This window comes from Eublepharis macularius, chromosome 12 (assembly GCF_028583425.1).
Source record: "Eublepharis macularius isolate TG4126 chromosome 12, MPM_Emac_v1.0, whole genome shotgun sequence".
In the NCBI taxonomy this organism is placed as follows: Eukaryota; Metazoa; Chordata; class Lepidosauria; order Squamata; family Eublepharidae; genus Eublepharis; species Eublepharis macularius.
This window is the reverse complement of record NC_072801.1, coordinates 77,748,241-77,772,168: the sequence shown is the minus strand read 5'-3', so window position 1 is coordinate 77,772,168 and position 23,928 is coordinate 77,748,241. Positions and strand designations below refer to the sequence as shown.

The window sequence follows — 23,928 nt, the reverse complement described above, 5'->3', positions numbered from 1 at the left end:
CACAGGTGAGGAAGATTCTCCTAGGCAGTAATAGTGTAGGCGTTCATCCCACAGAAGGCAGATCTGTGACTGCAACCAGGACAAGGGCACACAGCTTGGTTTCACGGGAGCAAAAGCCAGCCAAGAGCAGAGACCCTATCAGACTGCTGGGAAGGGAGTCGGAATCCAGCCAGTTTCTACAACCCTGGAGCGTTCCAGTTGGAGGCCAGCTGTTCCACATGCCCTTGACTATAACCTGGCAAACAGATGGCCACGCATGAAGCTGCCTTATGCTTAGGACATTGGCACATCAGGATCGGTACTGTCTATTCAGAATGGCAGTGGTTCTCCAAGATCTCAAGCAGAGGCCTCTCACATCACCTCCTCTCTGATCCTTTTAACTGGAAATGCTGGGGACAGAACCTGGGACCTTCCGCATGCAAAGCGGGGGCTATTCCTGAGTCACGGCTCCTCCCATTCGTAGCCAGGCCATCTCACATCGAGAGGGGGAAGGGGAACAGCCTGGGTATGGCGGGCCAAAGTCTTCATGGATTCCAACAGCCTGGAACAGGAAAGCATTAAGCTGCTCCTAACGTTCAGCCAGTTACATTCCCGGCCGATGTTCAGAATCAACCAGCAGATATCAATGGAAATGTAATAGAGACGATGCAGGAGAAAAAAACAGATATTCAAGCGGGTTTCCCCCCCAAAGTTCAGGCCCCTGTATTCTCTCAGAGAGGCTAACGACAGGTTCGGGGAAAGAGGAAACAATTGAGAGCTGAGAAAGGGCATGGTGGGGACAGTTAAGAATCCCCATTCCCAGAGCAGTTTCCAAAATCAAATCAACACCCACTGTAGCTACTCTGAAGAAAAAAGGGGGGGAGGGAGATTCAACGAGATCCCCTCCATGACATCTGGTTTGGGCCTTAGACCTCTTTTTGTCAAAGCATAACACCTGAGATGGGATGCAGAAATTCGCACTTTGCAACACTATTTTTTACACTGTCTGACCGGTCTTTTTTGTATTTATAATTGTCACAATCCTAGACCCATGCTTGGTTTGAGCTAGGTGAAGAGTGGGGGTGAGAGGAATGAGTGAGCGATATGATTGGTTGACTGAGATTGTGGGCGGAGTGAATGCAGTTTAGACTGAGAGTGCAGGGAGAAAGGTTGGAGTCAGAAGAAAGCAGGCCAACTGTGTGCTGCCTGAGCAGGTTTCATATTTCTGTGAATGAGAGTCAGAGAAAGAGAGGCCAGCTGTGTGTGGCCTGAGCAGGTTCCATATTTCTGTGAGAGAAATATTGAGTTAGAGAAAGAGGCTAACTGTGTGTGAAGCCTTAGAAGAGATCTGTGTGAATGAGAGTAAATGAAGTAACTTTAAGAACCAGGAACTACTTTTATGAAACCGATACGCTTCTTAACTAAATAAAAGTTTATTTTTGTTTTGTTATATCCCAGAGTAGCTGTCGTTGCTATATCCCATTCCTATCCTCAGGGCCACATAGAACCACGAAGGAGCCTGACGCTTAGGAACGTTACCAAAAGGGAAAATTTGAATAAAATATTTTGGAACAATATATTCCTGGTGGCAGCAGACTACCCAGAGGGCGTAAGGGGGAGATTAAAAGAACGATCCACCGCAGAGGAAGTACAGGTCCTGACAGTGCTGCCTGATGGCACTGTTTTAAACGGAGGAAAAGGATGCAGGCTACTATTTCAAACTGTCTAATGGTGGGGGTGGGTAAACCCAGCCCTTTCAACCTGCCAGCCTCAGGAGACAGGGACTGTCGATTGCGCTTGCTCCTCAAAGGATCACACACTTTGTGTCCATTTCCGCACGTCTTTACCTAGCACACAACTCGTGGAACGAGGGCATCATCCTGCCTGGCGCGATTTTTGATGCCATCATGCCATGAATTGTTTAAAGCACAGCCTGCTGGGTAGCCGAGTATCCGCTTTCAGACAGTGGTCGACCAGCAGCTCCGGAAAGCTGAACAAGGTGCGGAGGGGCCGAGACCCTCCCCCAGCCCTGCCGCTCAGCACTGGGGTGATTCGGAGACCTCTGCGCCTGGAGGCTCCCTTCAGTTATCGCGGCCAGGAGCCACGGATGGACCTGCTCCGCCAGGGACCTGCCCCTTTAAGGCCAGCAGTGAATCCCTCCGTATAAGCCTTGTGTCAAGTGTTTCCCAACCTGTTCCTGTTCCCGGGACCTACTTCTCAACCATTTCCTTAGGTGCTCTGGAGTTAGTATTATGGGAGGGAAGAATAAACTCCTATGTACCTTCTCAACCCCATGCTTAATTTTATAACCCTCTCTCTCTCTCTCCATGTGGCCATCGTTTTCCAGATTAAGAAGCGCCAGACTCTAGCCTTTCCTCATACAAAAGGCGCTCCAAACCCCACAATCTCATTGGTTGCCTCGAGTCTCAGTAGGAAAGGCAGGCTACAAAGGAACATGATTTTTAATTAACACTTTTTTACAACAGTTGTGAGATGCCCTCTGTCCCCAGCTGTTACGTGGTTTGAAGCTCCAAGGCAAAACACATCAAGTGCCACTCTCAAGTCTGCCAACCTGATTCTCCAGGGCAGCAGAAAGCCCCCTGCAACAAGTGCCCTGTATGGAGAACTGCCTGCCAGGTGTGCTGAATGGCTCCTCCCATGACTGAAGGAGGCAGCCACAAGTCTTCTGACCGGCAAACCTGGCCCAGGGCTTCAACCCGGAGGCTCGGTTCAGGGCTAATGCGATACCCTCTGTTCAAACGGATTGTTCTGGGATATAGTTAGCCAGTCACCAGTCTAGCGCTATCTAAAACAGTTTCATATTCCGAGATTTAGACCGGGAAGGTGGCAAGCAAAGACAGATGGACTCGTGCTTTCTTCCCAGCCACGGGCTCAGCTGAGGAGCCCAGCAGGCGCAGAAACAACTCGAGGGTGTTTTATTCCCCCAAGGCGAGGCCGTACCTTTTCTTGATGCTGCTGCTCCACCAGCATCAGCTGACCCTCGTGCTCCGCTTCCATGTCGGCCACAATTTTCCGCTCCTCAAGGAGCATCTTGTGGATGTCCGAACAGGTGGCTTTGCTCTGCTGAAGGCGGCTCTCCAGTTTCCCATCTTCTACTTTGGAGGAGACCAGCTTTTAAAAGATTTGAGGGTGGGGGCAGCATTCAGGTATGAATGTATGAAACCAGCTCTGGAAGCTAGTTTAGCCCATAGTCTTGGCTTCTAGTAAGCTGCAGAAGCACACGCACCCCCACCCCCCGCCTGCAGCATCTTAACAACATAATAACATTTGATTAACGCCTGCTCAGAGCGGTTTACAAAGTGTGCTATCATTATCCTTACAACAATCACCCTGTGAGATGGGTGGGGCTGAGAGAGCTCCTAGAAGCTGTGACTGACCCAAGGTCAGCCAGTTGGCTTCAAGCAGAGCAGTGGGGAATCAAACCTGGCTCTCCAGATAAGAGTCCTGCCGCTACACCAAACTGGCTCCCTTTGAAGGTGCAGGCTTGCCTGGGGTGACTGGCACCACCCCTCCTTCCTTCCTCCCCTCCTCAGGCTCAAGACCATTCTCCATCTCAGCATCTGAAGGGGGCCTCTCGCTTTCGCTTCCTCTTCCCCAGCCCAGCCCACTCAGAGAGGGACACTTACTTCACCAATCAGATACTTGACAGCACACTTGGCTTCTGGAATAGTTGAGATGGTTTCCCAGCCGTGTTTCTTGCGATCTCCACTGTCTGCATCTAGCAATTTTTGCTGCAGATCTGCAATCTGGGCACTCCTTTGGAAGAAGAGTTCAAGAATGGTCATGGGACAATCACCAGTGAGGCACTGCTTTGGAGGCCAGGCCGTTTGCATGAGATAAGAGGCAACTTTTCTCCGGAGAGTTGCTATTGACCAGAAAAGGAATTCCTGTTTAGAACTGGTGATGGGGGAAGCTCAGCTGTGCTGTTTACCACATGGTTCCAAGTGTTTTTACAACCCTCAGAACTGGAACCATGATCTAAAAAGCCAGAAAAGGGGGGGGGGGATCACTTGCAATTGCCAAGAACACTGCGGCCTGTATAGAATGACAAGAAATCAGCACCATGACTGCTGTGTGGCCAAGAAGAGCAGCAATACTCCTGCAACCCAGGGAAGGAGAAACCCATCCACCCTGGAGGCAAAAGCTGTCAAATACTACTCCAACCATGACTGCAAGCTTAGAGGAAGCAGGGAAGAAAAAGGCCACCATGGAATCTGAACAAAGCAACAGCAGCCCAGGGAGTGACCATCTGACATCCTCTCCCTCCCCAGCGCTGATTCATAAAGTAAATCTATACTGTAAGATTTTTCTCTCTTCCTCTAAGTTGTCTCAGAGGCCTGTTGTAAGGTACAAAGGCAGCACAGAACAAATCAAATGTAGTTGCCTACAAATGTTCTTTATGGCAAAACCCTGTCTTCCCACAAACACACAACAACAAGCCCCTATTCAAGTGAATAAGTGCAGCACAAGAGCATGGCACACTCCGTACCAAAGGAAACTCACACCTATTTCCCTTCCTAGCCCTGCACGTTTCAGCTATTCCTGCAGGCCCCTGGGAGAACCAGCTCGCTGTCTCTCTGCCTTGCTCCCTTAAAACAGACACAGGCGAACTTTCATTTGACAGTCCCAAGCAAACAGGCCAGCACCAGTCATGTCTCTAAACGGAGGGTTACATACCTGAGCTGCATCTCTGTTTCCAGGCTCTCAATCTGCTTCGTGATGGAATGGTTGGCTTCTATAGCATTGTGAGAGAATGTGCGCCTCTGAAAGAAAGCAAGAATTTGAGTCCTTGGAAGGCAAATGAGGGCACTCTATCCAAGGGGTCCCCTCGGAGGGCCGCTTCCAGCAGTGCACCTTTTGCTCCCCCTCTTCTGACAAACCAAATCCCAGGGGAGAAAAGAGAAGCCGTGCCCAAAAGCAGCTGAGCCGCCCACTGCAGGAGGTCCTGTAGAGGAATAAGGCTGGCCGTGGGCCGAAGGAGATCCCCTCCCGCGACTTTCTGCTCAGGGCCAGTTCCGGTTTCAGAGTGGCTAACCTTGTACTTTGAGGGAAGGTTTTCTCCAGCATCCCGCTTCTCCTTAAGCTGCGCGATTTCCTGGGCCAGGGTCTTCCTGTCCTCCAGAAGGTCGTTGAGGTGGTGCCGAGCCTCTTCGATACGAACGAGGACCTCAACTTCATTCGCCAGCAAGCTCTGGAGGGGGCGGGAAAAGGCATGGCCGAGGTTCTGCTGGCAGACAGCTCCACACGTCCACATACTCCTCCAAGGTCAGAGAGCCCACCTACCAGCTCTGCCCGACTCCTCCACCCCTCCTCCCAGCATGAGCCAGCTATGCCACCACCAATCTCGTGTGCTGCTCAAAGAGAAAGGCAGTTCAGTTGCTCTACCTTCACCCGGTGAGCAAGCCCCTCGTTCCCACGGTTTACATTCTCCTTCCGCTTATCAGCCACTTCCTGCTGTTTCTGAAGAGCTTCTTTCAGGCGTTTGTTAGCAGCAGCTGCCTATGAACGAGAGGGAGAGAATATTCTGTGGGCTACTGAAGGAGGGACTGGAATGTCTTCCACTTATCTACCAGGTTCACATGCTCGTATTTTGGAAGAAGAGTTAAGTGGAATATACATAGTTTAAACAGAACTTGTTCCAAGCGTGGCATTTGGGTCCTAGGCACAATCAGAGGGAAGGACGACTTCAAGCCTAATTTTTTCTTACTGTTTAGGGACTCAAGAACTACAGAATCACTTTCTCACCTCTGTGCAAGCACCATTAAAAACCAGTATCAAATGGTTTTAAGAAACTGGGAGGGGGAAAGAAGCCCGTAAGACAAGCCTGTGACCACTCACCTCCTCTGCTTTCCGCCTGAGGACATTGGCTTGCTTCTGGAAGTCTTGCTCCAGCCTGAGAAGTTCGTACTGCCTCTTGCGGTCCTGAGAATGAAATGGTAGAAGTAGAAACTTCAAAACTCTGCCTTTGACTCTGGTTCCAAACTAACACAGTAAAGATTTTGGCTAGATGCAAATATGTATTACTCTATAACAGTCTACACAAGCCTTACCATTTAGTTATATAAACATCTGGTGGAACGTACATATTGCCAACATTACGCACAGTTACTTTAAGATTCTTGGATGTTAGAACCCCATATGATGCAATTCCAGGAGGTAACACTAGAGCCTACTTATGCATGGAAGGAAATCAAACCCACCGTACACCAACAGTTCACGGTATCGCCTTCCTGACTGGGGAAAATAAACTATGGACTGAAAAACAACCTCTACAGGAGCTAAGACAGCTTACTGAAAGGAGCCCAAATTGTTTCTGGTGTAAAACCTTAAAAAGGAATAGTAAAAAAGTACCCATCCGTATGAACAAAATAAGCAGGTTTGGAAGAGGGTGATGCCATTCAACAGTAGATACTCTACTGACCCGCTCTCTCAGCTGGATAACTTCCTTGTCTTTCTGTAACTTCCACTGCCTGAATTTCTCCGCATCATCTTTCATCTGACGTATGAGCTGGACACGCTGGCTTTTCATTGCCTGGAAGGTCAACAAAAAAGGGGCATTAGGTAATCTCCTCATGCTCATAGGCAGGGGGCAAATAATCCCACAGGCTGTTGGACGCATACACTGTTTTCATGCATGATTAGACATAATTTTCAAAGCCACCACCCTGGCCGTTTGTCTTGCTTCTGACTCAAATGTTAAAAGGCACATGATTTAAAAAAATATTAAGCTTCAGACTTTTGTGTTGAGACTTATTTAAGTGTCTCCGTGCGCCTTCTGTGATGAACCAATATTGCAAACACTTCTCAAACAGAGCTACTGATTGCACAGGTGCAAAAAGCAAGCCAAGCAGTGCCTGTGTTGCTCATGCAGAAGTTGTATCTCATTGGGTAGATGCCAAGAGGCACAGGAATTCTGCCGCAAGCCATTCCATGCTTTACATAAGTTGAGCAGTTTAGTGCACAAGCCTGAAAAGGAGCTCCTACCTGGCACTGCGTGCCTTGGCCCCAAGCTTTAGGAGTTTGTCATCTCCACAGATTAAAGAATAGTAAAAAGTCCAGTAGCACCTTTAAGACTGACCAACTTTATTGAGGCATAAGCTTTCGAGAACCACAGCTCGCTTCGTCAGATGCATCTGACAAAGAGAGCTGTGGTTCTCGAAAGCTTATGCCTCAATAAAGTTGATTAGTCTTAAAAGTGCTACTGGATTTTTTACTATTTTGCAACTACAGACTAACACAGCTAACTACTCTGGATCTATGACCACAGATTGAAGAAGCTGCATAAAGTCAAATTAAATAGGACCGCTTTGACAGTCTCAAATTTCCTGATTCGAAATATCCAGCTGGGAGATATGCATTATTGTTTTAATACACAACTTGCTTTGAGTCCTACTTTGCAGACAGAAATGACATAAAAATATTTTAAATAAAGTAAGTGTACCAGCCAGGATCCCAGGGGATACTTGCCTATTCTTTGGTAAATCAGGTTATTTAGTTTTTGCAGGAAAAGGAGCCATGGCCTGACCTCTGTAGAGCTAATGGGCAAGTGCAAAGCTCCCTGACAAAGCAGAACGTCTGAAATCAACTTTGTCAGTGAGTACTTAATAAAGAACTCTTTGCATGTAACTGAGGGAGCTGCAACCAAGAGTGCCTGCCCGGCAATCATAGTTGTGTTGACACATGCAGCCTGCCTTTGTGTTCAGGGAGAACCTGCGCAGCATACACAGGCAAGTTCAAGCTTATTGTTTGTGGCTTTGGGTCCCGCTAGAGCAGAGAACAACATTAGGAGTACTGTAAATATACAAGCTTCAGGAAATTGTCCCTATTTATCAACTTTTGGTGTGTTCCAGGGAACTAAGAAATACAGCCATTCAAAGCACAGCAGGTACAGCCACATAGTGTTTAGGCTCTTGCTTTGGTCCAAAGAATCCCCTCAACTCAGACATATTTCTTGCCCTCATAACTGAAAAAGCAGGTTTTCAAACAATACGATTCTTCAACCAGCAGTTCAAACCCACCGCAGTAGGCAAAGCTGGAATGTGCTGCTTTCCAGTTCATGAGCATCCAAATATTCTATGAACATCTGTAGACATACAGCAGAGATACCAAGCCCCAGGAATCGTTTTGGTTTTCATGGACTAGATTCGGGGGGGGGGGGGGGGAGGTCTGATCCACAAACGGTGGCACTTGCACCCAGAGCAAGGTGCCTTCATCTGCCTCCTGTGTCAGGAAAAGCGCAACCATCACCAGAAAGCCAGTTTGGTGTAGTGGTTAAGAGCGCGGGACTCTCATCTGGAGAGCCGGGTTTGATTCCCCACTCCTCCACTTGAAGCCAGCTGGGTGACCTTGGGCTAGTCACAGCTCTCTCAGAGCTCTCTCAGCCCCACCCACCTCACAGGGTGTTTTGTTGTTGTGAAGATAATAATGACATACTTTGTAAATCACTCCGAGTGGGCATTAAGTTGTCCTGAAGGGCGGTATATAAATCAAATATTATTATTATTTAAATCCCTGGTATTCAATCCCATCTCTTCAGAAATAAGACTTCATTTTAATTGAGATTCTGCCACTATTTACCCGAATCTCCTGGTTCAGCTTACTGACTGTCTGTTCACTTGTTTCTTTCATTTTCAGAAGCTTCGACTGTTCCTTCAGTTTCTTCTTCAGGTCTGTCATTTCCCCTTCCAGCTCCTGCAGGCGTTTCCTACGGCGCTCGCTGAGTCTGAAGTGACAGGAGTTCCTGCAGTCACAGCCTCGAAGGCACTTTCCCATGAACAGTTTTTTTTTTCCTTTGCAGGTGACGCCCTCCCACCCCCAGGGGGCTGAGGCTCTTACTTGGCTTGACTGACATCCTTCTTCGTCATTTGAAGGGCAAGGACCAGGTCTTCTTTCTCCTTCTGCAACTTGGTGACTTCCACTTCCAAGTCCTTGATGCTGGTCTTGATTAATTAGAACACACACCCCATCAAGTTTTTAAACAAGCGGCTAAAAAGTTGACGTTGGAGGCAATAGCAGTCCTAGGATTTCATTACTAGATCTAAGAGTAGAGATTGTGGCTCGTGACCCTCATGAAATACATGATCTTGTCTCATTTACTTTAGGGGAGAAAAACCTAAAGCAATGCCTGCTGGGGACTAAATGCACTCCAGGAGGCCTGGAATATTGAGAGCAGAGATTAAATTTCCAAATGTTCTGCTACTATGGAGAAATGGCTCTTCCATTTTTTTTTAAAAGAAAATATAGTATTTTTTGGAAAAGTTGGAATATATGAAATACCAAATTTCCTTTCAAGCCTAAGCTTTTCATGGAACTGAGAACATAAAATACATCATTTATAACTTAGCATATTTCATATCATCAGTATATAATTTTCAACATGCCACTATCTGCAGATTCAGAGATCAAAGCTATGAACAAACAAGACAGATGTTTCCACAAAACCTGAAAAAATCTTAGTTTACAAATGTAAAATTTTTTAAAAAGAAAAACCCACTGGGGGTTAGCCCCTCAAATAACAGAACCAATAGACCCAACTTTTGTATCTTAAGGAAACGTGCCCTCTGCGACGGCCACTGTGGGTGTTCACAGGCAGCCACAATGTTGCAAATCTTCAAGCCGTGGTTTTGGTCAGTAAAATGCATCTAATTTTTGCCACCCCAGATTTTCCCTTTAACACAAAATATGATCTTCAGTAGCCAGCTTATACAGGAGAAACACTCTAATGTGCTATAGTTCAATAAAGAGAAGCATGGTAAATAATTATCACTAAATAGTAATTACTGCACTTACAGTCAAGGTCGAGTTTTTTTGCATATACAGAAAAAATGTTTATTTTGCAAATAAAACTACTCGATAAAGACTGAACATGCCCACTGAGGAGAACTGAAGGCAGTGTAACTGATGTTAAAGAAAAAACAAAAGTGAAAATGGGGCAGGTGCGTGCAAAACCAGCCTGCTTGAGTCTCTAACAGACTGTGATATCCAGAAAAGGAAATGGTGACTTCCTCTGCAAGGATTTCTTCTGTGATTCCCAGAGGTGCCCCCAATTTATTTATTTCTTAACTGTCATTGTTTCCAGTGAACTAAAGAGAAATTGATTCCCCAATGTAGACTAGAAGCCCAGTATAGTAGCCGGCTATATGTATTTGCCCCACACCGTTCCGATCAGCACCTTTACCTCGTATTGGCACTGGAGGGGCCCCAGCTGGCTATCGTTCTGAGTCACTTTCTTTGCCAGGGCTTCCTTCAGAGCCAGGGCTTTGTTGAGCTCAAGCAGTTCCTTGGACATCTGAGCCTGGTGGAGAGCGTGCCGAGAGGCGTAGTCCTCTGTAGAGCTCTGATCGCCAAGACTCGCTTCTGCAGACTGAAAGAGAGAGGGCCCAACATGAAGATGCCAACAGCGGCACAGAGATGGGAAGTGACGCGGGAGTTACCCACGCTGGCATTTTCTTCCTATACCTCTAATCTCGTGTCAACTACTGAAGTCTTCCCTGCAGTAGTGTGCTGCTGTCACATGAAGCCACCCAGTACAGAGTCTGACTATTGCGACATCGAGCTCAGCATGGCCGACTGGCTCAAAACACCTCTCCAGGGTCTCAGGCAGAGGTGGGCCGGGGGGATAAATGTCCTAGCACCTGAAATTCTTTTAACTACACATCAAACCTGAAACTTCTTGCAGACAAAACAAACCGGTCGGAGAGGGTGAGAGAGGGACAGCCTCAAGACCACTCAAGGAGTCTTATGACTGATGAGATCTCCCTGGCTGAAACTTGGCCGTCTCTCCAGCACACCACACCCTCTATGTACAAAGCATCTGGAAGAAGACGGAATAGAATGGATGGTTCAGGAGAGCAGCAGGCCCCACTTCTGGAGCAGGACAGAAGCAGGGAAAACCCCCGACAAAGAGGCTTTTGCTCCTCCACATCCTCACTCACAGAAAGGGAAGATGGGGTAGCTGCTATTTCTTTCCTCTTAGCCTGGGACAAAGGAAAACAGCAGCAATTTAACACCCTGCCCCATGTGAACTGCAGAAGCAGGCGTAGAATTAGACTACTGTTTAGAATTGTGTGTGTAAAGCTCATGATTTTTGTGGATGCTGCTGGCGCTTGAGGCAGAGGCCTTTCAACTGTTGGCTGTTATGTAATTTATTTCTGTTTCAAGGGATTTTAAAGCGTTTTGACTTTGTAAGGTTTAATATTGTTGTGACTCGCCCTGAGCCTGGCTTGCAAGGGAGGGCAGGATATAAATAGAATAAAATAAAAAATAAGGCCAGCAGACATTTCCTTCATCCTCACTAGAGAGATTCTTGGTTGCAAATGTGAAAGGCAAAAAACCCACCCCCACCCAAGCCTCCTGGTCAAGGTATCTTGGAATGCAAATTCACAGGTTCCTAAAATGGAGAGGGGGAAATCAATCTTTTACTGTGCTTCATGTCTCAACCATGAAAGCCAACCTGTGATACCACAGCTAAAATGCTGAGTTCCAGGTTTCTGTAATCCTTGTCCTATTACACTCCTTATTAGAGGTCTCATCCTATTGATTGCATTGACGTACAGTATGTAATAGGGATAATAAGATAATACAAAAAGACATTCACCAAAAATAAAAGCTGGGGACTCCCAGAAATTAAACAGAATCCTACTGAAAGAGCCTACAAGCTTGCTGCCTTTATCAGCCTTCCTTACTTCAACTACCAATACAGTTTGCAAGACATATCAAGTCCATTAAGTTCCAATGGAACGAGTTCAGTGAATACAGCCAGCAAAGCTTAAAAAGCAGTGATGGATCTCTGCATCCCCCCAGACTGCTTGGTGCAGCCTCAGTGTCTGATTACTGCCCAGGTAATTCTTGCAGGCCAGCTCGCTCAAAATCCCCAGGGCAGTTTTCCTGCGGTTATCTGTTTTGCTCTTTGAAGCAGAGAGAGGTGTACAATCTGCAGGTGCGCATCTTGATACCTCCCTCAGACATTCTGTTATTCCCTTTTCTAAACCAAGGCCAAGAGATTTGATCATTCAGCTGTCAGTAGTGGAACTTGGATCGGAGGCCGAGGTCTCTCAAGTTCCACCAGAACAGCTCTCTTACTTACATCGCTCGATTCCTGTTCAGATGTGTCCATTTCAGCGTCACAAGGAGGACTTTCATTCTGCAGAAAAAAATACACTTCAGGCGTCTGCCTCCCCAAGCTCCTGCAACCCAACACACCTCAGCTTCATTCAAAACCTTATGCGCCCCAAGAGGATTGGCTCCAAACATGAAGAAGCCACTTCAGTTGCTACACACTTCACGCTAGCCACTTCAAGGGCCCCCAGTGCCAGATTACAATATGGCTGAGCGTTTCTTACTCAAGGTTCCCTAGGTATGTTGGGTTGGCAGCCAGGTGGATGGATTGGAGACACAGCGGCAGCAACGCCTCCCCACTCTCCAACTCTCACCTGCCACCGTGAAATCATTTGCTGCAGGTTGCAAATTAATTCCACTTGCTGCTTCAGTTCATCTTCCTCCATAGTCTCAATCAGCTTCTGCAGATCCAGTTTCAGCCTGAAAGCCAGACACAAGAACGTTGTGGCAAGCCTGCATTGGACTGATGCCACAGAGAGGTTCAGCTGCGAGACCTCACCCTGCCCCCTGAACTTCACACGTTGTCTATTCCATACTTCACAGGGGGTTTCTTTCCATTCAAAGATCAAATGCTAAGGAGCAGCGAACAAGGCCAGGACATGTTCAGCCTGGTCACCCTTTATGGCTATGAAAACTCATCTCTGACGCGGTTGACAGCAACACAGAACTCTCTGCCTCCTCTCCTCAGAGACCTAGTCAGCTTCACATCAGTTGCTCCACAACAGAAACAGTTACGATGATACGGAGCACAAGACCACTCTGAGCATACGGAACGGGGACTTACGCCTCATGTTGCTGGACTTCTTCAAGCTTAGCATTGATCTTCTCATTCTGCTGCTCCGTCTGCAAAAAACGAAAGCAGGCTATGAAGCGAGGTCTTACTTAAGTTGCACATTTACTGGACGACATGCCAACTTCAAGGAAGTGGTGCCTGGGAGGTAATGCTGGACTGAGACCCAGGAGGCTGCGGGTTGCCTTCAGTGCACTCTACCAAATATTTGCAAAGGACCAGGTCTCCATTGGAAGGCCTTTCTAGACCAAGAGGAAAAAGCCGATGGTGAAGAAGCAGCGAAAGAGAGCAACCTAGCGACACAGAAGAGCCAGCTAAAAAGTTTAACATTTACATTCTCCTTCTGTGAACACACTCTGGCCCCTAAAACTTCTAAAGACAAGCTTTTTTCAAGCCCTGTCTTAATTCCTGGAAAAGAACAGCAGAGTCCTGTGGGAAGATACAGACAGCACCAAGAGAAGACTTCCCATTTGGGAATGGCCTCACCATAATGATCCTTTCTAGCATCTGGGCGATCTGACCAGCGGCCTCACTCAAGCCACGGCTCAGTTTCTGATTTTCCTCCACCATGGCCTGGTTTCTTTCCATTAGGGAATGCAGGTTTTCTGATGGTTCTTCACTGAAATCAGACAAAAATGTTTGTTAGGGGAAGTCAGAAGAGGCAAGAGTCCTGCAGCTATGGAGAGGCCGGTTGATGCACAAAGGTCTTGATGCAAAGGCTCCATTCTGCTGATAGTGGAGCTTTTCTATGGTGCAAGAAGCTGTTAGATTCAATTCAGCGTCTCTAGAAGAGAGAGGCATCTCTCACCCAAAGCAAGAGAGAGGCATCTCTCACCCAAAGGAATGTTGGAGACAATATCTATACAGTGTCACAAGAACAGATCTTGGGAAGCAAGGACTGTTTACTGCTGCAGATCAGCAAAAAGGATAAACCAGCATAGCAGGTGGCAAAGAAGGAAGGGCAGTAATGACTCAAAAAGAGCAGCTTGGAATGGGGAGTCTGGAGCAAGACAGTAGAGAATGAGAGCTCAAAAGACACAAAGCGGCAGAATGCACCACAAACAAGAAGTGGCAGGCTAGAAGTGAGAAAAGACTATAACCAGCTGAAATAAGGCAGAAATGTTTTTGTGCCCAGAGATCACGGCTGTTTAGACATGTTGGATATTCTGGGCTGCTTAAAGGGAGGCTCACACTTTATGGCCAAAATTCAAAGTTAAGCTGCATATAGCTGTTTTAACTTCAGCCCAAAGAAATGTTTTCTTTAAAGGACACAAGCTGCTTCCTATCAAGAACACAGGCTTCCGGCTATGTTGCCTCAATTCTACCAGCAGCCTTGAAAGACAAACCAAGCAGTTGCATGTAATCAGTTTTAGCTGTAGCCATTCAAAAATATTTGCAGCAATGAGCCGTGGCTAGTTCCATGGAAAGCAAATTTCACAAAAGAAAAACAGAAAAAACCTTCACAGTACAAAGAAGCGAGTCCCAAGAAACCAAGGAAAACCCTATTGGCCCATAAGTGATGCTGACTGGAGGATCTTACCCAATAGAAACGGGAAGTGTCCCACCGTGAGCCTGCAGCAGTAAGACCTGAAGTTGTTGGACCTGGAAAGGAGTGGGTGGTTACCGTTCAACATTCTCTCTTACCACCTGACTCCACCTGAGAGTCTATGGGAAGGGATTCATCGAACATGGAAGGCTGGAGCCAGTCACTGGCGTGGCTGCTGCAGCCACGTAATCCCCTGGGGGGCCCTTCCTTCGCCGCTCCACAGACACAGCGCTTTGTACCTGCAGTCTTAACTGGTTGATCTCTGCTGCCTGGGGGTCGACGTTCACAATTGGCTTATTCTTTATTTTTCTTGCCCTGTCAGCGTAGCGAAGGGTGTTGAGAGTCTCTTCCACATTGGAATCTGCTGGGCTCACACAGGCAATCATGAGAGTGTGGCTGTTTCCTCCCAAGGAATCTAGAGGTGGTGGAAACAGAATCAGCTGCTGGAACTAACAACGAAAAGCAGACCTTTCCGGCTTATTACAGTAAGCAGGAGGGGAGGCGCTCCTGAGCCACCAGGGGATTCCCTGCCCCCGTGCCCTGCATTCCACTCTTACCCTGTAACAGACGCGTGAGCTTTGAGTCCCTATAAGGGATATAGTTTCCTCGCTTAGATTCATCCCCAAGAGCACTGATGACATTTCCCAGGCAGAGGAGTCCTTTGTTAATGTTGATTCCTGCAAGCAAAAGAAAAACCCACAACCTCTCTAACAACTGACTTTGGGCTTTCCATGCACAATGAGGGAAGAAAACATCAAGAAAAGCCCCTTTGAAAGATGCACCGACTAAAAACTCCCCAAAGGCCTTAACTCAAGCGCTAACAAGGGCCAGGCAAAGCACAGGGCCGGGGTTTGAATGTCAACGCTATCTTCTTGACCTATCAGAATCAAAAGCAAGCATTATTCCTTAGCACAGTGAGAATACTGAACACGCAAGGAATTGCTGCCCCTGTCCCAGCAGCCATCAAAGAGACAAGTCCGTGTGGCCATAAAATTTCATTCTGCTCACCTTCCCTTAGCCGATCTCCTTCTGCTTTGGTCTTCTTTTGTCTTTCAGAACCAGCAAGGTCCACAAGGTGCAGCTTGGAGTGGAAGCTGACTCTCCTAAGCCAGACGGAGACGAGTGTCACACTCAAGACAGTGAACCGTTTGGAGGAGGACCAAGATGCAGCCAGCTCCTAGGCGGGCACTAATTTGCTGGTTAACATTTCAGATATTAAGAGAGAGCTCAAATCTGCCCGTAATCAGCTTTCAAAGTTTTGTCTTTGTTGTTTTTTATCTTTAGGGTGGCACAAGATGTTCTCCCACAGCCCCTCCGACATCCCACCCCCTCCCAGCATACTTCAACCCAAAATTGGTGCATTTAAAAATTCCTTTGCCATAGTCAATGCATGACGTCCTGGTCGAAGGATGGGGGGACCATTGCCCTTGCTTACGTGTCCTTGCTTCTCTGTTCAATGGAGATGGTGAAGATTGCGTGAGACCGGGACGACTGTGTATTCATCGCTGTGGCAGCTACCGTTCGCGAATTGTTACCGAGCTCCAGGCAGTTGATGGTGTCTTGGGCACAAGTAACCACATGTTCTCTCAGTCCCACAATCTGCACAAAAAGGAGGTGAAGGAGAAAAAAGGGCTACTTTCCATTCAACATTCACTCTTCTTTTATATGCTTCATTTTTGTCTGTGCCCTCCATGACCTCAGACACACCCCACTTAAACGGGCAGTGTCACTAGTCGGCCTGCAGCATCAAGCTGAATCGATCCACTCTAGCCTTCATCTGATAGAAGATCCATCACAGCGGCAGCATTGGGGTGTTACAAAAAGTGGAGGTTGGTCTGTGCCTGGCCCAAAGAGGACTTCTTGCTGCACCCACGTACCTTTGCATGCAGGGCTTGATTCAAAGCTGCCTGATATGAACAAGTTCCAGTTCATCATGATGTTCAAACACAGGCACCTGGGAAAACTGGAATTTGGTTCTCCACACACTCCCCAAAACTTCCTGATAATTGAGAATCTATCCACTGTCCATTGATAAACATTGGTCATGGGCTCAGGTTTCCCCAATATGTAACTTTAGGCGAAGCCTGTAAGATGGACTGCATGCAGCCAAAAAAATCTGGGATGTCTCGATCTGCGTTTCAGGGATCCCCAAAAATTTCAGGATCTCTGAAATCAGGTAAAGATTCTCTGATCCAGTTTAGACAAATTAGAGAATCTCAGATTTATTCTACCAATATTCCTATGGGGAAAAACATCTGGGGGCTATCACAGGGGCATTTTTCAAGCAAAATCTACCAAATTTGCAGAGAAACTACACCTGACTGTCCTCTAAAGAACTCCCGAGTTTCAGGACGATTGGACCCTAGGGTCCAGTTCTATGGGCAACTGAAGAAGGTGCCGCAACCACTCTCCATTGTTTCCTATGGAGGCAACATTTTCAAGCAGGTGCTCAGGCAGAAACACACAGAGACAAGGCTGCCAGTGGCCAAAGGCACACTCCCAAATGCAAGAGGAAGCCCACAGAACCAAACTGAAGCAAAGGAATAGAAGGAATCCCCTCAGAACTAAAGTGAAGCAAGGGGATCAACAACCAGCATCAAACCAGAGAATCACGTCAAAGCAGCAAATTCCAGCAAAACCATACAGTGGCAAAGGACAGTGTTACAACTTAGCCCAACTGAACCAGGGTCACTCACAGAAGCCAGGCAGACAAGGAATGCTCCTGCACAAATTGGCTGCTCACTCTCCTCTGCCCTCCTCCCTCCTGCCTCTGCTTCACTTCCTCGTCCCCCTCCTCACTTGGAAAAAAACAGAGGAAGCCCAGAAAGGAGCCAGCCTGAGGTTGAAGCCCCATTTCCCAGATAAACCCAAATTAATCAGAATTTATCCAGTGGTTCGGATTTATTCAGCCAGATTGGCAAAAATGCAGCCTTTCCCCCATATCCCAGACCACAGACCCTAGATCCATCCTCCCAACAATCTCCTAGCAGGCCTGCATTCACACTAGAGTTGAAACCACTTAGTTTGCAACTCCTGGGAGGCGTGGACAGGGTTAGGTGTCACAAGGCATCATGCAATGCTGTATAATGCTATAATATCACTTCTGGTCCTGTAACCGGAAGTGACATCACACATCACAGTGGTGTTCTAGCAATTTCCCAAATCTATGGTTTTACCATAGAAACTGCAGGGCTTTCTAGAGTTTCATTACGATACATTCTCCCCCTACTGCTGCGCTGGGCAGCAGCAGGAAGCCAGAAGTACCCCACTGTCGCTGTAACGGGAGACCAAGCAAGCACATTGAGCCCAAGTGCACACTGGACATTCATGGCCTCATGCCTTATTTATTCTATTTCTCTTGTGCCTTGCCTCCAAGGAGCCCACAGCTGGGATTAAACCAAAATTTGGAATTTGCTTTTCTGAAGCACAAACTCCATTTTGCCCAGGTACCAGGATTGAGACATCGTGGCAAAGAAAAGTTTGATCAGACCAGGAATCACAGAATCAAGCAACATGAAAGAAGGGAAAGGCTAAGCAAAGCAGCAAACCGTGTTTGCGTCCATCACAGACCAGTCTCTGCTCGCCATGACACTGGCATGCCTGTGAAGTACTGACAGCTTACAGATAGGGACAGGAGGGTATCGATGCCAAGTCAGCTATGCAGCATGCCAACTATATAAGAAGCAGAGAGGATCTTCCTCTTTGGGAAGGTACGGCGGCGATTCAGATTAAGAGGAACCTAAGCCACCCTCAGCAACATCCCTGTTCTCTCTCTTTAAGGCCCCCTTCTGGCTCAAAAGAGAGGATCTGAATTACTGGGGTGGGGAGGAGGAAAGTCTGTTATATCAGATTCCCGCCACTGCAAATCAAGCTGAAGACATCAAGTTTCCAAGCACCTGCACTGAGAATGGCACCATCTGCCTCGCTTCTATGATGTGTTGCCAATTTCTCCCTGAACATCGAACAAACACACAGAAGCTGACCTTTATGCCTTCCTTGGGGTCTTCACGGATGCTGATCTGAGACGAGCGGTCTCTGGAAGGCGCCAACAGATCCAAGATGTCTTCGTTGTAAATCTGAAGATTTTTAGAACATAATCTCAGATCTAGATCTTCTGGAAATCAAAGCATCGTGAGGGGGCAAATAATTCTAGAGAATACAGAACGCTCCCTCAGTTTGCAGGATGGAGGTCAGGCTGCAACGGTTAAGTAGGTTTGGGTTGCTGTAAAAAGCAAGCAAGTTCTTCTCCAGTTGAGCATCATGCTGGGGGGAAAAGAGCTAAACCCTTTAAAAAGGTAGCTCAGAGGTACCCAATCCCAGCCTCGTCCAAGATCCCAGCATTCAGGACTCAAGTCCTGGGTTTCAAAGAGGCAGATGAGCAAAGGCTGACTCCAGTACAGCAATGCCTTAAACAGCATGGAAGTTGAAAGCAAAAAATGGCTTTTTAAATTTATTTACATCATTTATAGTTTGACTTTCACACTGAGACTCAAGGCAAATTACACAGTGTGAGTCAGTACAGCCAATATCAAAGACATTTCAATAAATATGTGATACAGACATGCAATTTTGCAAAGATTTAAAAACCAGCTGAAATCCAATAGAGCTGAAGAAACATTGAAACAAAGCACAAGCAATTTCATGACTGACATATTAAACGTAGGAATTACCCAGTTCGCTCATGCTTACCTCTAAATAGGAAACTTTTGGGGAAAACTGCCACTCTGTCCTCTCTTCCATTTGTTCAAAGAGCAACTTGATCACCCGGGGGATGACTCCAACTGTGGGATCGTTCCCTTGGTCACTTGTGTAGGCCCCTCCCATAGAATAGGTCTTCCCGGACCCTGTTTGCCCATAAGCTAGAACTGTAGTATTATAACCTGGGGAATTAAGGTCAAGAATACAAGGTAGGCCATTTGTAAAAGCGCAACAGAAGAACTCTGTTTACTTGAGCAATAATACAGCTGTGATGCCTCCAGGGTGATTCATTGTATAAAAATGTGTACAACAAAAAACCCTCACTGCATGGACCTTTTTTGTGGTACTAAGGCATTATATTTGCTAAAAGCCACCACCTACAAGAAGAAAGGATTTCCCACCTTCTATCATAGTAACACTCCATAATTAGAGAGCCTCAAATACACGCAACTCAAAATCCCACTGATTAGAGCTAAATATGCGGCTGATTAGCCTCCAAATTAAAACTTGCGAGTCCTGGTATTCTCACTCACACATGCGCTTTTATTCACGTAACAGGTTCTCATGCAGACAAATATGACTTTCAAGTGTATGGCTAAGCTTTAAACACGATGTAAACGCAGGGAAGGTATTTTGTGCTAACCTGGCCTTACCAACTTGCCAAACCTCAGAGTCCTGGGATGCTGGATCTCCCTCTCTACCCCTTCAAAGTGGGATATTTCCTCAGACCAAGGGCAAAGGTATAAAGGGTATAGTATCAGGTGAGCATTTTCAGGCTCGGCTTCGTGCTTTTCTCAGTGCTGTTTTTAATTTTATGGCCCCTGCATCCATGTATGAGCCAGCTGCGGCCATTTTCCATTCTTCATTCAAAGGAAGTGTTTTGAGTGGAAGATGGACATCCCAAGACTTTTACTAGCACAACCTGCATAGAACTGTATCACTTGGCTTAAGCCTGCAGTTTTGTTATAGGTCTGTGATAACCGTAATGAGTCCTCCAGTCACATCATCATCATCTAGGCTCCCACATACACAGTACATGGCTGCTTCCCCATAAATATATTTTTTTAAATCACACTGACACACGCTTTCCTAAGGATCCACTTTGCCTGTCCTGGCCAAACCAGGAATATTTGAGAACCTCATGTGGGAAATGGATTTAATGAAAGAGATTTTATGTAACCTTATGTGCCTTCTATCACCGTTATGCACTTTTACTATTCTCAGGAGCAAATGTAGCACTTGTAACGCAAACTGCAAGAAAATGAGACTTGAAACAAAAGACCAAAGCAGAATGTAAATCACTGTGAAATGTAAGATCAAAGTACTGTAAAGCTTGCTATCAAGTAGATCGCGCTTAATGAGTTTAATGAGCACCTGCTTGATTTCTGACACCTGTTCCTTACTTGATACAGAAATCCCCTTTGTGAAACTGTCTATGCAAAATGTTGCAATGAAAGCAAGCTAAGATTAGAAACATCTCTCAAGGCTGAGACAGAACACCAAAAAGCAGAGGAGGAGACTTATTGTAACCACAAGCGCATTCCAGGAGAGGAGAGCAGCTCTCCTCCCACGGAACCCAGAGAAATATTCCCCGCTTGAAGCCCCCAAGGTTGCCAGAAAGCGACATCGGGGCACCGCTATTAAATGTTACTTAGACCAAAGGAGTGGGCATGAATGAGAAGCCCATGAAAGAGATGGGTGAGAAAGGAAGGAAGATGTTCCTTCCAGAGATAACCCCAAGGACAGATAAGAAATTGCAATCGGGTAATGCTGTAACTATGCCGTTTCTTCCAATGAGAATACCCTTAGACATTTGTATCATGACAGGTGGTCACCCACTTAAGCCAACGGGGGCCACTGTATTTTCTGAGCCAATGGAATAACGAATATTATAATTAACCAAAAGTTTTTAATTGCTTTGTACCGCTATTGTTGCTTTGATGAACGTTGGGCACGAGGGTACCTTGTGCCTCTGGTGTAACCGTCGTTCCTCCATTGTTTAATAAACAATTATAGATTGCTTCATCTACAGGACTCCGCGTCTGTCTCTTATTATGATTGGCTAAAGGGACATTTGGGACATCATTTGTGTCCAACACTCACAAGAGCAGACTAATATTAACTAAGATTTTTGATACTCACCCCTTTCCCATTTTTTCCCCATACAGTGAAGGACAATTAACATACACACATAAGGAAGGCTGTAGGCTACCAAATCAAGCCACCACATATGAGAGAAAAAGGTGAAAAGGCAGAGCATAGAAAAGCATACACGGAAGACAAATATAGAGAGATTAGAAACAAGAGTACAGAAGAACAAAGCAGTGAAGCAGACAAAGAACTCCAGAAACATGCCCAGTTACTTACCATATGAAAGCAGAGGCGTTAAGGGAGTCTCTGCCAATTATGCTATTTTAAACTGTGCACAATGATCCAGCATTACAACTAAGACACAGTTCTAGCAAGCGGGGGCAGGAGGGTGCTGGGAGAACAGGGCATCCAAGATGGCCCAGCATGCTCTCTCTCAACAGGCTCACCTTTAAAAATGCCCTTTACAAGGGGAGCAACGCAAGTACTGAATACTTCCTCTTGTTCAGCAAAAGGGTCAAACACATAGTCGTATGTGAAAGGTTTGTCATTACCCAAGATGACCTGTAACGAGGAAGGGAAGAGAGAGTGAGAGTTCCATAATTGTCTTTTAAAAACTCACTTCTGAGGAATGAGGGCAGAAGGCTTGTCTCAGCAACGGTCTCAGGACACTTCTCACCTCTGAAACATGTGAGTAGATTTTGTCCTACCCACATCCTCCTCCACCCTTTGGGCTGCTCCTTCCACTCCCTTGCCTATCATTGGAACTCGGATTCTGGGAGAAGAGCCAGCCCAAGGTCGTCATCCTCCTCAGCCTCTGGCTGTAGAAGTTTAAAGCACTCTTGACAGCCCCTGAAGTCTCTGCCCACCCACTCCCAGTGATCTTTGGGTCTGATGGGAGCCCCGTTACCATGCTCACTGCTGTGGGAGTGCCCCACTGGGTCTCTGCCCTCCCCTGACTGCCACTGGTTCCTGCAATGCCCCCTGATACTTCTTCAGGCTGGACTGGGTGCTAGGCTCCAGCTGGCCTCCACTGCCTTTTGGCAGCTTAGCCCATTAATCGGCAAGACCATGAGGCAGGCTCCAGACACTTATTTCGAACAGAGCGCTGGTCTTGTCCACAGCAGCATAAGTCTCCTATAACACCAAGACTATTTCACATCTCTGTATTATCAAAACACTCCATTCGCCAGTTATTCCTTACCTGATGTTCTCCTGGGACGAAAGACAGACACATCTGGCAGCCCTCATCAATTTCTTTTGGAACAAGAGGACGGCACCTGAGAGCCACCCTCACAGGGATTGCCTTGGCCTCTTCTCTTGACATTTTATTACCCTCCTGAAAGCAATCAGAGAGTAAAAAAATATTTCACATGAAATACATCAGCATTAACCCAGCTGTGACAAGGAACAACATCTAAACCCAACCTCATTTTCAAGTTGTAAGCCCCTTTTTCTCATCAACATAACGGAGAGCATCTCAGGCCTGAGGAGTAGCCCCTCTGTGGAAGGGGCTTGATCAGACCAAGGAACCGGGTGACGGAACGAAGAGGGAGAAAAGCTCACTGACCAGAGAAGAATCTTTATGCAAAAATTAAAGTAGCATCCTATTTCTACTTAGATGATAACAGGTTTAGCGAGGCAGAAAGCAGCATAGGATGGTCCCAGTTTTAATGTCCACCTTGAGGGCTTCCCAAAGGCATTTGACTGGCCAGTATTACAGACAGGATGAAGGACCAGGTGGTTCTTTGAGGGGACCAAGCTGGACTGCTTGACATCACCATTAGAAGACTGATCTGTTCACCAGGAACTCCGTTCTTTGACCAGAAGTATTCTCAGGCAAGCCTCCATAAGGTACTTTGTTTTCACACTTGTCTGGAGGCCTGTTGAAAATACTCTCCCCAGAAACATTTGTACTCATCTTGCATTGTAACTGCTCATAAATTTTACCAGCAGTGGTCTGAAAACCAGGACAAAATAAAAAAAATGTTTAAACTCATAGTCCTATTAGGCTGCTTCTCAGACATATCATCCCCTTGACTGACACTGTGTGATCTACCTTCAGCCTCAATGAGGTGGTATTCATCATTATTGATTGTTTACATTATAGTCCACCTTTCCCGCTGAGACAAAGTGGATTACATCCTGTGAGTCAATTTCACAGACATTTCCATAAACAATAATAATAGGAAATGCAAATGTGCAAAGATTTAAAAGCAGCAGAAATCCAATACAGAGTTGAAGAAATGCTGAAACAGAGCATAAGCAATTCTAAGCCTGGCCTATTAAACAACGCAGAGACCAACCAGCACTCTTGGGGTGCATCAGGCACCCCACAGCAGTAAACTCTATACACCCTGAAATGAAATTTATTTTTGTTTTATTTATGCCCTTTGTAGTCTGCCTTTCTCACTGAGGCTCAGGGTAGATTACACAATGTGAGGTTAGTACAGTCAAAATCAAGGACATTTCCATAAACAGTGCCATAGGGTAAATAAATGCAAGTTTACAAAGACACAGCATTAGCAAGAATCCAATACAGAATTGAAGAAATGCAGTAACAGAAGATAAGCAATTCTAGGATTGATGTTAAACAACATGAAGAACAGGGAGCACATATTTAAAGCACACATAGGTGAGCACATGTTTAAAGTAAATGGGCAGTATCCTGACCTCAAGTCATAGTTCT

The 23,928-nt window shown here is 46.4% G+C and overlaps 2 protein-coding genes across 2 annotated transcripts in view; one reads left to right on the top strand and one right to left on the bottom strand.

Annotated features, from left to right (window-relative positions):
* Window positions 1–23,928, top strand: part of LOC129340448 (histone H3-like) — a 75,394-nt gene that overhangs the window by 35,985 nt on the left and 15,481 nt on the right. Inside the window, exon 3 of the mRNA XM_054995261.1 lies at window positions 40–65. Coding sequence (XP_054851236.1) covers window positions 40–65 — 26 coding nt within the window. The remainder of the gene's footprint in view (window positions 1–39; window positions 66–23,928) is intronic.
* Window positions 1–23,928, bottom strand: part of KIF4A (kinesin family member 4A) — a 29,204-nt gene that overhangs the window by 4,085 nt on the left and 1,191 nt on the right. The window contains exons 2-24 of the mRNA XM_054995258.1: window positions 22,444–22,578; window positions 21,689–21,803; window positions 19,143–19,333; window positions 18,437–18,529; window positions 15,889–16,052; window positions 15,462–15,556; window positions 15,011–15,130; window positions 14,693–14,868; window positions 14,448–14,509; window positions 13,394–13,526; window positions 12,902–12,960; window positions 12,432–12,537; window positions 12,086–12,142; window positions 10,178–10,363; window positions 8,836–8,939; window positions 8,578–8,722; window positions 6,422–6,532; window positions 5,839–5,922; window positions 5,386–5,499; window positions 5,036–5,191; window positions 4,678–4,763; window positions 3,627–3,756; window positions 2,941–3,111 (exon numbers count right to left, since the gene is read on the bottom strand). Coding sequence (XP_054851233.1) covers window positions 2,941–3,111; window positions 3,627–3,756; window positions 4,678–4,763; window positions 5,036–5,191; window positions 5,386–5,499; window positions 5,839–5,922; window positions 6,422–6,532; window positions 8,578–8,722; window positions 8,836–8,939; window positions 10,178–10,363; window positions 12,086–12,142; window positions 12,432–12,537; window positions 12,902–12,960; window positions 13,394–13,526; window positions 14,448–14,509; window positions 14,693–14,868; window positions 15,011–15,130; window positions 15,462–15,556; window positions 15,889–16,052; window positions 18,437–18,529; window positions 19,143–19,333; window positions 21,689–21,803; window positions 22,444–22,566 — 2,781 coding nt within the window. The 5' untranslated portion in view covers window positions 22,567–22,578. The remainder of the gene's footprint in view (window positions 1–2,940; window positions 3,112–3,626; window positions 3,757–4,677; window positions 4,764–5,035; window positions 5,192–5,385; window positions 5,500–5,838; window positions 5,923–6,421; window positions 6,533–8,577; window positions 8,723–8,835; window positions 8,940–10,177; window positions 10,364–12,085; window positions 12,143–12,431; window positions 12,538–12,901; window positions 12,961–13,393; window positions 13,527–14,447; window positions 14,510–14,692; window positions 14,869–15,010; window positions 15,131–15,461; window positions 15,557–15,888; window positions 16,053–18,436; window positions 18,530–19,142; window positions 19,334–21,688; window positions 21,804–22,443; window positions 22,579–23,928) is intronic.